This window comes from Scylla paramamosain, chromosome 19, assembly GCF_035594125.1.
Source record: "Scylla paramamosain isolate STU-SP2022 chromosome 19, ASM3559412v1, whole genome shotgun sequence".
NCBI classification, from domain to species: Eukaryota; Metazoa; Arthropoda; class Malacostraca; order Decapoda; family Portunidae; genus Scylla; species Scylla paramamosain.
Genome location: NC_087169.1, coordinates 11,156,422 through 11,171,966, shown reverse-complemented (window position 1 = coordinate 11,171,966; position 15,545 = coordinate 11,156,422). Strand labels below are relative to the sequence as shown.

The window sequence follows — 15,545 nt, the reverse complement described above, 5'->3', positions numbered from 1 at the left end:
TGGGCCACCTCTGTCATGTATAGCACGAGAACAAGCTGTGTTGAACCAAGGTTTGGAAGGTTTAGGTCGAGAAAAAGAGTGAGGAATGTACGCCTCCATGCCAGACAGTATCATCTGTGTTATGCGCTCGGTACACAAAGACGGGTCTCTGACACGGAAGAAATAATCATTCCAAGGAAAATCAGCAAAATACCTCTTCAGGTCCCCCTAAAAAAAACAGAGGCACCTTCGCTTAGGGTGATCCTGGAGAGGGATTGGAGCGATAGGGCAAGATACAGATATGAGATTGTGGTCGGAGGAGCCCAAAGGAGAAGAGAGGGTGACAGCATAAGCAGAAAGATTAGAGGTCAGGAAAAGGTCAAGAATGTTGGGCGTATCTCCAAGACAGTCAGGAATACGAGTAGAGTGCTGCACTAATTGCACTAGGTCATGGAGTATAGCAAAGTTAGAGGCTAGTTCACCAGGATGGTTAGTGAAGGGAGAGGAAAACCAAAGTTGGTGGTGAACATTGAAGTCTCGAAGAATGAAGATCTCTGCAAAAAGGGAAGAGTCAGAATGTGCTCCACTTTGGAAGTTAAGTAGACAAAGAATTTCTTATAGTCAGAGGAGATAGATGAGAGGTATGCAGCACAGATAAACTTAGTTTGAGAGTGACTCTGTAGTCGTAGCCAGATGGTGGAAAACTCGGAAGATTCGAATACTGTTTCGACCAAACCGTGGCGGTCTTTAGAAACACGTCTCGACTCGCGTCTCGATCGACGTAACCGAGCAAACGACTGACTTTCACCTCCACACCTCATCAGTCTCACTCGCTTCTCGCAGGTGAAATCATCCTCCCTCGTGCTACCTCGATTCGGCAACCTCATTGTGAGTAAGAAGAAGACGTGACGAACACAAACACGAACAAGCACACGTACACTCACACTCTTCATTATGTATACACCTGAGCTACTTGCATTAAATTTTGGGTATATATTTGTTTTGGTACATGTTACATTAACTTTGTTGCTTATTAACTTGTATATGTTACCATAACTTACTGCTCATTAACTTGTGCATGTTTCGTCAACTTAGTTTTCTCTTATTGCTCATTAGCTTGTATACATTATGTTAACTCTACACACTTGAAACCAAGCGAGATCAATGTGTCCTAGATAAGTTGCAAGCGCTATGCCCGCTTCAGGTAGTGTATATTTAGTTTAATATTTCATACTCAGTTTTATTTCATACTCATTTGGCTACCTTATACTACAAGAAAGGGTACAACACACTCCTAGTCAACCAACTTCTTCCCATGCTTATAACAATATATATATATATATATATATATATATATATATATATATATATATATATATATATATATATATATATATATATATATATATATATATATATATATATATATATATATATATATATATATAATATTATATATATATAAACACACACACACACACACACACACACACACACACACACACACACACACACACACATGGGTCAGGTCAGGATACGACGAAGCCTAACGGTGTCAGGCCATTATTCACTAACCAAAGTAAAAGCACAATGGCAACGCCGCGGGGAGGTAAATCCTGGGCTTATAATCCTACCAAAATCTTGGTTTTAGAGTGGTGGGACTACACCAGCATCTCGGAGGAATCTCACACGGATCACACCTCACCTCAGCTCACCAGGTGCGTCTGCCCCGTGGGGAAACACATGCTCAAATACATCTCGAGGCCCATATTAAACTCTCCATCTCCGTTTCACGCTCTCTGATGTTCGCCGCTGTTAACCCCCACCTGGACCTGCTTATGGATCTGCAGCATATAAACAGAGACTGACCTCCCCAGTGGAGGCAGAGAGCAGTAGAGAGAGCATCAAAGGCAGTTCAGGGCCAGACTCTGAAGCGCGCAGACTTTGTATCATCTCATCTATACATTAAATAAACGTCCAAGATTATAAGATGTAACTCCTTCAACCCATATCCCTGTCTTGTACGAGGCAGGATGGGAGAAGTACGTACCATTCCCGGTACATGTCTGTAGCAGCGGTACCACGAGGATACATGTGGAGTCACCGGCGGGACAGTATATATGTACCAGGGGTGTACCTTCGCGGTACAGCACTCAACAACTCTAGGTTTGCTCTAACCTAATCAGATATCTTAAAAGCATCAGAAATCAGGCGTTCTTTGGCTTCTTTGGTTGAATGGTTTAATTTCTGAAGGGCTTGACGTCTATTACGTTGAAAAATGGAGAGTGGTATTATCTTCTTAGAAGTGGGTAGTACAATAAATCTGGATAAAAAACTTTATTGATGATTAAGAATACTGGACAGCAAGATAGAAATCCTAAGGAACATCACTCTTAATAGACTCAAGAAAGGAGTAGTGATAATGTACCACAGTAACAACAGAATGGTCAGAAAGGAAACTTAAGATGAAGTTACAAAAAAGAAAGAAAGAAGTCGCAGGAAGGAAGTTTTCAAATTAAAACCTTATAACAGATGGTAGCAGATTTTTTTTTTTTTTTTTTATGTTTTAAGGCAGCAACAACAGTTTCACCAAAATTCCTAGATGGTGATGACGAAGACTCAAGGAAAGCCAGAAGATTACTAATAGAGCAGCCACGACAGCAGAATGAAGGCAGATCTCCGGTAGGAAGGAAAGGTAGATTTTTACAAACATAGGTAATTGAAAGTTTGACAAGGTAAGGTGTAAGCACGGAAGCACATTTTCGTGTAACTATAGTAGAGATTGCATCACGGGTTAACACTTGTGACTGGTATGGAAATCTTCATTATGAAAAATATTAAGAGAAGGCATGAAAGTCAGATGGTAGAGGAAAAGGAATAACAAGCCCTGAATCATCCGTGGTAGTTTTTACTAAAGGTCTGGGCAAAGATTTCAGCTTTAGAGATAGATGAGATAGCAATGGTGCCATCAGGAGGAAATAAAGAAGGGAAAGATGAAGAAAAAAAAGGTCGTTGGAGATATTTTGTCGAAGTGCCAGAAGTAAGGAAGGGAGTTAGATATGAAAAAAAAAAAAAAAAATTGATATGTTCTATTGATGAAAGAATTTGTGACGAGTTGGACAACAACGGTGGCATGACTTCGGGCAAATGTAAAAGAAATGTAAAGTACTTCCAGGTGATGGAAAATTCACCCTATCATGTACTCAGATAGCAAGAGAGCTAGCTGAGTTAAACGAAGGTTTGGAAGGTTTAGGGCAAGAGAAAGGATGAAAAATGTATGCCTCCATGCCAGACATTATTACTTTTGTTATGCACTCAGCATACAGAGACGGATTTCTGACAAAGAAGCTGTAGTCATTCCATGGGAAATCAGAATAATACCTTCTCAGGTTGGCTCAGTTAGCAGAGTACAAACTTTAAAGGCACCTCCACTCAGGGTGATCCTGAAGAGGAATTGGAGCGATAAGACAAAATACAGATATGAGACTGTGATCAGAGGACCTCATAGGAGAAGACAGAGTGACAGAATAAACAGTATTAGAAGCAGTGACATTCCTTTCCTTTGAGAAGATGCACGGGTCTATGAGACTGAGACGTAAGTATTCATGTATTCATAAAAATATAATATGTTTTTTCTTCTGCCTTCCATTGCCAGATTACCTTAGTTAATATAACAACTCTTTCTTGAGTTTGGTGTTATTAATTAAAAGGGTAAAACAAATAAGTACATTTAGGTTTAAGTGTATAAATGTAGAAATGCAATATATATATATATATATATATATATATATATATATATATATATATATATATATATATATATATATATATATATATATATATATATATATATATATATATATATATATATATATATATATATATATATATATATATATATATATATATATATATATATATATATATATATATATATATATATATATATATATATATATATATATATATATATATATATATATATATATATATATATATATATATATATATATATATATATATATATTGTGTGTGTGTGTGTGTGTGTGTGTGTGTGTGTGTGTGAAGAACACATTCAAACACATCTGGATTTATGCTTTTAATGGCATTCCTGATACCATATATATATATATATATATATATATATATATATATATATATATATATATATATATATATATATATATATATATATATATATATATATATATATATATATATATATATATATATATATATATATATATATATATATATATATATATATATATATATATATATATATATATATATATATATATATATATATATATATATATATATATATATATATATATATATATATATATATATATATATATATATATATATATATATATATGGTATCACGAAAGCCATTAAAAGCATAAATCCAGATGTGTTTGAATGTGTTCTTCAGCAGTAGAGGACACGCACTGAAATGTGTTTTCAACACGAAGACAGTCATGTAAAACATATTATGTAAATAAAAATGTTTTATCTATAATTCTATAATTTCTTATAATTATTCCTATGTATGGAAACATATAGGACACCCTGTGGATATATATATATATATATATATATATATATATATATATATATATATATATATATATATATATATATATATATATATATATATATATATATATATATATATATATGAGCAGGCAGTAGGGACCTGCCGAAACGATAATTATTCCCAGTCAGGTCTACAGCACTGGATGAGGGGGTACTGTGAACTTATCATTAAACCCAGCTGTGACTTCACTGACCATTTCCCTTTATGTCTCACAACACAAGAGGGCAGTCACAGCCTGCCCTCTAAAGACGACTGTCTTCCTCCACACAATACTACAAGCACCTAATAACACGCACCCTTCACTCAAAATTTCAAAATTCATGGCGACTCCTACACCAGTCTCGGAAACTCCATCTGGAGAAGGGACCACAAATGTCCCCAGGTCGTACTGCCCTTCTGACGACGACCCTAAGTGTCTTGACACGCCCCCATACTTTTTCTTCATTAACTTCTGCAACATTCGTGGTCTAAGATCTAATTTTCAATCTGTAGAACACCGCCTCTCCCCTTCCAAACCTCATCTTCTTTTCCCCACTGAAACTGAGGTGTCTAAGGCTACTGACAGAAGCCCCTTTTCTATTCCTTCCTACTTTCTTTATCCTCATTTTTGATCCAAAGCTGGATGTTGCGTTTATATGCGTAACGGTTTAACCTGCTCTCGTGTCCACGCTCTTGAATCTTCCGAGTTTTTCACCATCTGGCTACGACTACAGAGTCACTCTCAAACTAAATTTATCTGTGCTGTATATCTCTCACTTAACTCCTCTAACTATAAGAAATTCTTTGACTACTTAACTTCCAAACTGGAGCACATTCTGACTCTCTTCCCTATTGCAGAGATCTCTATTCTTGGAGACTTCATTGTTCACCACCAGCTTTGGCTTTCCTCTCCCTTCACTGACCATCCTGGTGAACAAGCCTTCAACTTTGCTATTCTCCATAATCTAGAGCAATTGATCCAACACCCTAATGCACATTGTATTCCTGACCGTCTTGGAGATACGCCCAACATTCTTGATCTTTTCATGACCTCTAATCCTTCTGCTTATGATGTCACCCTCTCTTCTCCTCCTCCAACCACAATTTCATATTTGTATCTTGTCCTATCGCTCCAATCCTTCCTCCGGGTAACCCTAAGCGAAGGTGCCTCTGGCGTTTTGCCTCTGCTAGTGGGGGGGACCTAAGGAGGTATTCTGCTGATTTTCCTTGGAATGACTACTGCTTCCGTATCAGAGACCCGAATTTGTGTTTTGAGCGCATAAGAGAAGTGATAATGTGTGGCATGGAGGTGTACATTAACACGGCCTGTTCTCGTGCTATACATGATAGAGAGGTGGCCCACAAAAGGTACTTAAGCTGTTCATTACCAGAATTTCATGCACTTTATATTTCTGCCGGGAACCATGCCAAGTCTGTTCTCCAACAAGCCAAAAACTCCTTCATTAACAGAAAGTGTCGAAATCTTTCAAGATCTAACTCCCCTCGTGACTTCTGGCACCTAGCCAAAAATATCTCCAATAAATTTTCTTCTTCTTCTTTCCCTCTTTTATTTCAACCAGATGGCACCACTGCTATCACATCCATCTCTGAAGCTGAACCCTTCGCTCAAACCTTTGCTAAAAACTCTATCTTGGACGATTCTGGGCTTGTTCTTTCCTCTCCTCTACCCTCTGACTACTTCATGCCACCTATTAAAATTCTTCGCAATGATGTTTTCCCTGCCCTCGCTGGCCTAAACCCTCGGAAGGCTTATGGACCTGCTGGGATCCCTCCTATTGTTCTTCGAAACTGTGCCTCCGTGCTTGCACCTTGCCTAGTCAAACTCTTTCAGCTCTGTCTGTCAACATCTACCTTTCCTTTTTGCTGGAAGTTTGACTTCATTCAGCCTATTCCTTAAAGGGTGACCGTTCTAATACCTCAAACTACCGTCCTATTGCTTTAATTTTCTGCCTATCTAAATTTTTTTAATCTATCCTCAACCTTAATATTCTTAAACATCTACCACTTCACAACCTTCTTATCTGATCGCCAGTATGGGTTCCATCAAGGCCGCTCAACTTGTGGTCTTCTGGCTTTCCTTACTGAGTCTTGGTCATCCTCTTTTAAAAATTTTGGTGAAACTTTTGCTATTGCCTTGTACATATCAAAAGCTTTTGATAGAGTCTGGCACAAAGTTTGATTTCCAAGCTACCCTCTTACGGCTTCTATCCTTCTCTCTGTAACTTTCCTTTCTGACCGTTCTGTTAATGCTGTGGTAGGTTTGGAAATCTAAGCTTTGTGCTAGACTCTATCAAAAGCTTTTCATATATCCAAAGTAACAGTAAGATTTTAACCAAAATCTCTAATAGAGGATGATCAAGACTCAGTAAGGAAAGCCAGAGAAGATCACCAGTAGACTGGCCTTGACGGAACCTATATTGGCGATCAGATAAAAGGGTGTGAAGAGATAGAAGTTTAAGAATCTACCTGTTGATTATTGATTAAGAACTTTAGATAGCAGGATATTAAAGCAATAGGACGTTAGTTTGAGGGATTAGAACGGTTACCCTTTTTAGGAACCAGCTGAATGTAGGGAAACTTCCAGCAAGAAGGAAAGGTAGATGTTGACAGATAGAGTTGAAAGAGTTTAAGTAGAACAACAGGAGGGACCCCATCAGGTCCATAAGCCTTCCGAGGATTTAGGTCAGCGAGGGCACGGAAAACCATCATTGCAAATAATTTTAACAGGTAGCATGAAGTAGTCACAGGGTGGAGAAGATTGTGGAACAATCCCTGAATCATCCAAGGTGTTGTTTTTAGCAAAGGCTTTAGCGAACAGTTTAGCTTTAAAGATAGATGTGATAGCAGTAGTACCATCTGGATGAAATAAAGAAGGGAAAGAAGAAGCAAAATTATTGGAGATACTTTTGGCTAAATGCTAGATGTCACTAGAGGAGTTAAATCTTGAAAGATTTTGACAATTTCTATTAATGAGGGAGTTTTTAGCTAGTTGGAGAACATACTTGGCTTAGTTCCGGGCAGAAATATAAAGCGCATGAGATTCTGGTGATAGAAGGCTCAAGTAGCTTTTGTGGGCCACCTGTCTATCATGTATAGCACGAGAACAGGCTGCGTTAAACCAAGGTATGGCAGGTTTAAGTCGTGAAAAAGAGTGAGAAATGTACACGTCCATGCCAGATACTATCATCTCTGTCTGACATGGAAGTGGTAGTCATTCCAAGGAAAATCAGCAAGAATATATCCTCAGATCCCCTTTAACTAGCAGAGGCAAAACGTCAGAGGCACCTCTGCTTAGGGGGATCCTAATGAGTAATTGGAGCGATAGGACAAGATACAGATATGAGATTGTGATCGGAGGAGCCCAACGAAGAAGGGAGGATAACAGTGTAAGCAAAAGAATTAGAGGTTAGGAAAAGGTCAAGAATGTTGGGCGTATATCCAAAATGGTCAGGGACACGGGCAGGATGTTGCATTAATTCTTCTAGGTTGTGGAGGATAGCAAAGCTGAAGGCTAATTCACGAAGGAAGGCGAGGAAAGCCAAAGCTGGTGGTGAACATTGAAGTCTCCAAGAATTGAGAACTCCACAAAAGGGAAGAGGGTCAGAATATGCTTCAATTTGGAAGTTAACTAGTCAAAGAATTTCATATAGTCAAAGGAGTTAGGTGAGAGGTATACAGCACAGAAAAATCCAGTTTGAATTTAAGAGTGACTCTGTAGTCGTAGCCACATGGTGGAAAACTCAGAAGATTCAAAAGCGTGGTCACGAGAACAGATTAAGTCGTCGCGCACATAAACGCAACATCCAGCTTTGAATTGAAAATGCATGGGAAAGTAGGGAGGAACAGAAAAAGGGCTACTGTCAGTTTCCCTTAGACACTTGTGTTTTTGTGAGGAAAAGAAGATGATGTTTAGTAGAGGAGAGGTGGTGTTGTACAGTTTGAAAATTAGATTTAAGATCACGATTGTTTCAGAAGTAATTGACGAAAAAGCTGAGAGGGGTGTCAAGACATTTAGGGTCGATACCAGAAGAGCATTTGCGGTCCTCTCCCTAGATGGGGACTCCGAGGCTGGTGAAGTAGGAGGAGTGAAGAGTGTGTGTGTAATTAGGTGGTTGTAGTTTTGATTGAATGAATGGAGTTGTCTTTAGAGGGCAAAATTTGACTGCCTCTTTGTATTGAGAGTCACAACGGGAAAAGTTCAGTGAGGTCATAGTTGGGTTTAATGATAAGTTCACAGCACCCCCTGATCCAGTGCTTTAGACCTGTGTGTTACTAGGTGGTTGTAATTTTGTGTTAAGGAATACTTGTCTTTAGATGGCAGACTGACTGCCCCCTCGTTTTGTGAGACACAAAGTGAAACGTTCAGTGAGGTCGCAGCTGGATTTAATGATAAGTTCACATCGTCCTGTGATCCAGTGCTTTAGACATTACTGGGAGTAACTATCGTTTCGGCAACTACCTCCTCGTCTGTATGTATATATATATATATATATATATATATATATATATATATATATATATATATATATATATATATATATATATATATATATATATATATATATATATATATATATATATAGTTATATAGTTATATAGTTATATAGTTATTTTTTTATTTATTTATTTGTTCATGCTGATTACTCACTTTGTTCTGTCGTGATATTGTGGTATAGTTCCTCGAGGTAGCACTTCGTCAATCTCCCGGTGGACCCGTCGCTGAATCTCCGGGTATTTGGCTAAGTATAGGATCGCCCACCGCAATGTGGAGGAAGTGGTCTCAGTTCCAGCCACAAAAAGATCAATCACGACTACGAGAAGTTCTTTCACTGACAATGAAATAATAGAAGCCAAAAAAGATGATTATATATATATATATATATATATATATATATATATATATATATATATATATATATATATATATATATATATATATATATATATATATATATATATATATTTTTTTTTTTTTTTTTTTTTCATGTAGGAAGGACACTGGCCGAGGGCAACAAAAATCTAATAAAAAAAATGACCACTGAAATGCCAGTTTCATAAAAGGGTCAAAGCAGTGGTCAAAAATTGATGGATAAGTATCTTGAAACCTCCATCTTGAAGGAATTCAAGTCATAGGAAGGTGGAAATACAGAAGCAGGCAGGGAGTTCCAGAGTTTACCAGAGAAAGGGATGAATGATTGAGAATACTGGTTAACACTTGCGTTAGAGAGGTGGACAGAATAGGGGTGAGAGAAAGAAGAAAGTCTTGTGCAGCGAGGCCACGGAAGGAGGGGAGGCATGCAGTTAGCAAGATCAGAAGAGCAGTTAGCATGAAAATAGCGGTAGAAGACAGCTAGATATGCAACATTGCGGCGGTGAGAGAGAGGCTGAAGACAGTCAGTTAGAGGAGAGGAGTTGATGAGACGAAAAGCTTTTGATTCCACCCTGTCTAGAACAGCAGTATGAGTGGAACTCCCCAGACATGTGAAGCATACTCCATACATGGACGGATAAGGCCCTTGTACAGAGTTAGCAGCTGGGGGGGTGAGAAAAACTGGTGGAGACGTCTCAGAACACCTAACTTCATAGAAGCTGTTTTAGCTAGAGATGAGATGTGAAGTTTCCAGTTCAGATTATAAAACAAGGACAGACCGAGGATGTTCAGTGTAGATGAGGGGGACAGTTGAGTGTCATTGAAGAAGTGGGGATAGTTGTCTGGAAGGTTGTGTCGAGTTGATAGATGGAGGAATTGAGTTTTTGAGGCATTGAACAATACCAAGTTTGCTCTGTCCCAATCAGAAATTTTAGAAAGATCAGAAGTCAGGCGTTCTGTTACTTCCCTGCGTGATATGTTTACCTCCCTAAGGATTGGACGTCTATGAAAAGACGTGGAAAAGTGCAGGGTGGTATCATCAGCGTAGGAGTGGATAGGACAAGAAGTTTGGTTTAGAAGATCATTAATGAATAATAAGAAGAGAGTGGGTGACAGGACAGAACCCTGAGGAAGGAACACAACTGTTAATAGATTTAGGAGAAGAACAGTGACCGTCTACCACATCAGCAATAGAATGGTCAGAAAGGAAACTTGAAATGAAGTTACAGAGAGAAGAATAGAAACCGTAGGAGGGTAGTTTGGAAATCAAAGCTTTGTGCTAGACTCTATCAAAAGCTTTTGATATGTCCAGGGCAACAGCAAAAGTTTCACAAAAATCTCTAAAAGAGGATGACCAAGACTCAGTAAGGAAAGCCAGAAGATCACCAGTAGAGGTGGCCATGATGGAACCCATACTGGCGATCAGATAGAAGGTTGTGAAGTGATAGATGTTTAAGAATCTTCCTGTTGAGGATAGATTCAAAAACTTTAGATAGGCAGGAAATTAAAGCAATAGGACGGTAGTTTGAGGGATTAGAACGGTCACCCTTTTTAGGAATAGGTTGAATGTAGGCAAACTTCCAGCAAGAAGGAAAGGTAGATGTTGACAGACAGAGCTCAAAGAGTTTGACTAGGCAAGGTGCAAGCACGGAGGCACAGTTTCGGAGAACAATAGGAGGGACCCCATCAGGTCTATAGCATGGAAAACATCATTGCGAAGAATTCTAATAGGTGGCATGAAGTAGTCAGAGGGTTTAGGAGAGGGAGGAACAAGCCCAGAATCATCCAAGGTAGCGTTTTTAGCAAAGGTTTGAGCAAAAAGTTCAGCTTTAGAAATAGATGCGATAGCAGTGGTGCCATCTGGTTGAAATAGAGGAGGGAAAGAAGAAGAAGCAAAGTTGTTGGAGATATTTTTGGCTAGATGCCAGAAATCACGAGGGGAGTTAGATCTTGAAAGGTTTTGACATTTTCTGTTAATGAAGGAGTTTTTGGCTAGTTGGAGAACAGACTTGGCATGGTTCCGGGCAGAAATATAAAGTGCATGAGATTCTGGTGAGGGAAGGCTTAAGTAACTTTTGTGGGCCACCTCTCTATCATGTATAGCACGAGAACAAGCTGTGTTAAACCAAGGTTTAGAAGGTTTAGGACGAGAAAAAGAGTGAGGTATGTATGCCTCCATGCCAGACACTATCACCTCTGTTATGCACTCAGCACACAAAGACGGGTCTCTGACACGGAAGCAGTAGTCATTCCAAGAAAAATCAGCAAAATACCTCCTCAGGTCCCCCCAACTAGCAGAGGCAAAACGCCAAAGGCACCTTCGCTTAGGGGAATCCTGAGGAGGGATTGGAGTGATAGGACAAGATAAAGATATGAGATTGTGATCGGAGGAGCCCAATGGAGAAGAAAGGGTGACAGCATAAGCAGAAGGATTAGAGGTCAGGAAAAGGTCAAGAATGTTGGGCGTATCTCCAAGACGGTTAGGAATACGAGTAGGGTGTTGCACCAATTACTCTAGGTCATGGAGGATAGCAAAGTTGTAGGCTAGTTCACCAGGAGGGTCAGTGAAGGGAGAGGAAAGTCAAAGCTGGTGGTGAACATTGAAGTCTCCAAGAATGGAGATCTCTGCAAAAGGGAAGAGGGTCAGAATGTGCTCCACTTTGGAAATTAAGTAGTCAAAGAATTTCTTATAGTCAGAGGAGTTAGGTGAGAGGTATACAACACAGATAAATTTAGTATGAGAGTGACTCTGTAGTCGTAGCCAGATGGTGGAAAACTCGGAAGATTCAAGAGCATGGGCACGAGAGCAGGTTAAGTCATTGCGCACATAAACGCAGCATCCAGCTTTGGATCGAAAATGAGGATAGAAAAAGTAGGAGGGAACAGAAAAGGGGCTACTGTCAGTTGCCTCAGACACCTGAGTTTCAGTGAGGAAAAGATGAGGTTTAGAAGAGGAGAGGTGGTGCTCTACAGATTGAAAACTAGATCTTAGACCGCGAATGTTGCAGAAGTTAATGAAGAAAAAGTTGATGGGGGTGTCAAGACACTTAGGGTCGTCGACAGAAAGGCAGTCCGACCTGGGGACATTTATGGTCCCCTCCCCAGATGGGGACTCCAAATTGAGTGTATATATATATATATATATATATATATATATATATATATATATATATATATATATATATATATATATATATATATATATATATATATATATATATATATACAGACAGATAGACAGACAGACAGATAGACAGACAGACAGATAGACAGACAGACAGATAGACAGACAGATAGACAGACAGACAGATAGACAGACAGAGAGAGAGAGAGAGAGAGAGAGAGAGAGAGAGAGAGAGAGAGAGAGAGAGAGAGAGAGAGAGAGAGAGAGAGAGAGAGAGAGAGAGAGAGAGATGAAGGTGGCTTAACGTGACACATGACTGTCAGAATCAGGCAAAAATTATATACACACCGCTGAGTACAGAGTCTTCATTTTCCTCTCCTTTCATCGCCGATAAATACTGGTCGATAAGATCTCTTTCATTATTCGGATCATGTTCATCTTCATGCTGTTTCACATATTTCTGAAAAAAAGTATACATATATATATATATATATATATATATATATATATATATATATATATATATATATATATATATATATATATATATATATATATATATATATATATATATATATATATATATATATATATATATTTCATCATTTCTTATTGTATGTTCAATTGTTCAGCATTCTGCACATGGTGAATCCGTTCTTTCTTTGAACTCTTCTCTCCTCTCGCTATCAAAGGAGTTTCCACACTTTCCCTACATTCCTCGCCAGTCTTTAGAGAAAACAGCAGCATTGCCTTTGTCGCATGTCATTGGTCCAAAATTAGTGTCACCTGTCATTGGCTCAAGTACCCTATTTCTAGCCATTTATTTAGCTATCTTCCCAGAATCTCTATTGACCAATTCCCTTTTGATCTTGAGTAGGCAGATTTGCTTAAAAAGACTGTGTATGTAGCACTGAGTCAGTTCAGTTCAGAGAAAAAGAGAGTCGAGTACATCAAATCAAATCAAATCCTCTCATATCACCTCCGTTATATCAGTGTCTCTCGAAATCACGCGTATACTACTACTACTACTCCTACATCTCCATTAAAGAAGAAATGTGACTGTGTCTGTATGCAAACCGTTACTCGTGCATAAATTATAGTATCTAAACTACTACCAACGCATCTCCACACTACCGTATATTAACATCATCGGAGAATGAACGAGCCACCATCATATGTGCTGCTACCATTATTTCAACAACATCGAAACATCATCAACATACAGTGGATTTATAATTCCTCTGTACACCACTTACTGCTGTAAGTAGGTGATGTACAGTAGACTTATAAATCTACCAACAAGTGACAGTAACTATCTGGAACAGTGGTTGGCAGAGCTGTTTGTGCGATCGAGGAACACACAGATCTATCGACTCTCGTAAACAGTACACGCTGAGACGCGTAACATCACGTCTCTTTCGCGCGCAAATTGCAAAGCGTCATCTCAACTGCCGTCCATGAGGTGGAGTTGTAACATCCTCAACGTGGCAAGCTGCAGTCCTGATCCTGTTTACTCCTCACCAAGCTATCATCTTGGGTCAGCTAACCTCACCGAGCGCCCCTACTCTGACCTAAATAACCCGACCGCCAAATTTAAGTATTCAATTTAATTCTGATTCACTTCCATGTCTTCTCCAATCTTCCTTCTTCTGGTGTTAAGTTGTGTCTGTCTGTCTGCTTGTTTATTTGTCTGTCTATCTGTCTGTCTGTCTCTCTGTCTATCTGTCTATCTCTGTCCGTCTACCTGTCCGTCTTCCTGCCTGCCTATCTGTCTGTCTGTCTCTCTGTCAGTGTATATATTATTCCATTCTGTCCTTCATTAATATTTATTGTTGATTATGTGTCTTTATCATATCGTGTGTGTTGTGGTGTATTTCGCTAGTTTATATTTTGCTGTGTGTTATTCTGTGTATGTTTTTCACATTTATGTGCATGTTCCTTCACTGATTCGTCTGTGAGGTACACGTCTTCTTATAAAAATGAGTCACACTATGCCCTGCCTCTTTCATTCCCATCTGAAAAAATGTCTGCTAACAACACGACCAAACCTCACATTACATTCATCCATGAGTCTCATCAACTTCCTAATTTTCCTGGAGTTGACACCAAAACGGGTCATCAATTTATCTAGAGGATAGATGAGGAATATACCAGACGTTCCGCCACGACTGATAATTTCAAAATAGAAATTATCTATTTTGAAATCACGCATCTGTCAAGAGCCATCTAGTCTTCTGTTTGTTAAGTCAGATTAATTCGCTTCCCTCACTACCTTTGATGCTTTCACCACACAGCTCAGATATAATTTTCAGAGTCATTCCAAGGATTCAGAGTCCATTCCAGCATCCACACATTCTTTCCTTAAATTTTCAAAATCCATCACAAAACACGTGCGCTCACACACAAATCCTTACAAGGAGGAGAACATCGCTTTTTTTCTCTTAGCTTGGAGTTAATCGCCACACTCCAAGATTCAAATTGGTTCACAGATGACTCACTGTCTAAGAAGGAGTTAAAACGCCACATCGCTTATCTCTTATTCACAGCCTTCCTTGATGCTCCGAATTTCCAGGTCGCGAGTGATATAGAATTCAAGTTATCAAACTATATATATGATGTCTGCAAATTGATATCTGATAAACGTCCTCTCCCCACTTCTGAGCCTGTCCAGGTACTTGACACACACGCGTCTGATTTTTGCACTCCAGCTCCTCACCCACCAACTCGTCCTTCTTCACCTTCTCGAGGACGTTTTTACACTAAATGTACTAAATCACTAATCCAGATCAAAGTCCAGATCCAGAAATGTCACCTGTACCCGTTGCAAGCTACCAGGTCAAAATATCACAGAGTACAGGTTAATTCTTAATAGCTCAGGAAGAAACTCATTCAACCCTCATGCCTTCTGTTCCTTTCACAAAAGAGTAAGTCATTCCTTGCAAGAATGCAGGCAATATCATGCTCAATTT

General features: G+C 38.8%; 1 protein-coding gene across 2 annotated transcripts in view; it reads right to left on the bottom strand.

The window, feature by feature from the left end:
• LOC135109627 (cytochrome P450 2L1-like) overlaps positions 1–15,545 on the bottom strand; it is a 112,102-nt gene that overhangs the window by 24,794 nt on the left and 71,763 nt on the right. For both annotated transcript variants that reach the window (XM_064021065.1, XM_064021066.1), the window contains 2 exons: positions 12,925–13,036; positions 9,231–9,411 (listed from right to left, as the gene is read on the bottom strand). In XM_064021065.1, coding sequence (XP_063877135.1) covers positions 9,231–9,411; positions 12,925–13,036 — 293 coding nt within the window. The remainder of the gene's footprint in view (positions 1–9,230; positions 9,412–12,924; positions 13,037–15,545) is intronic.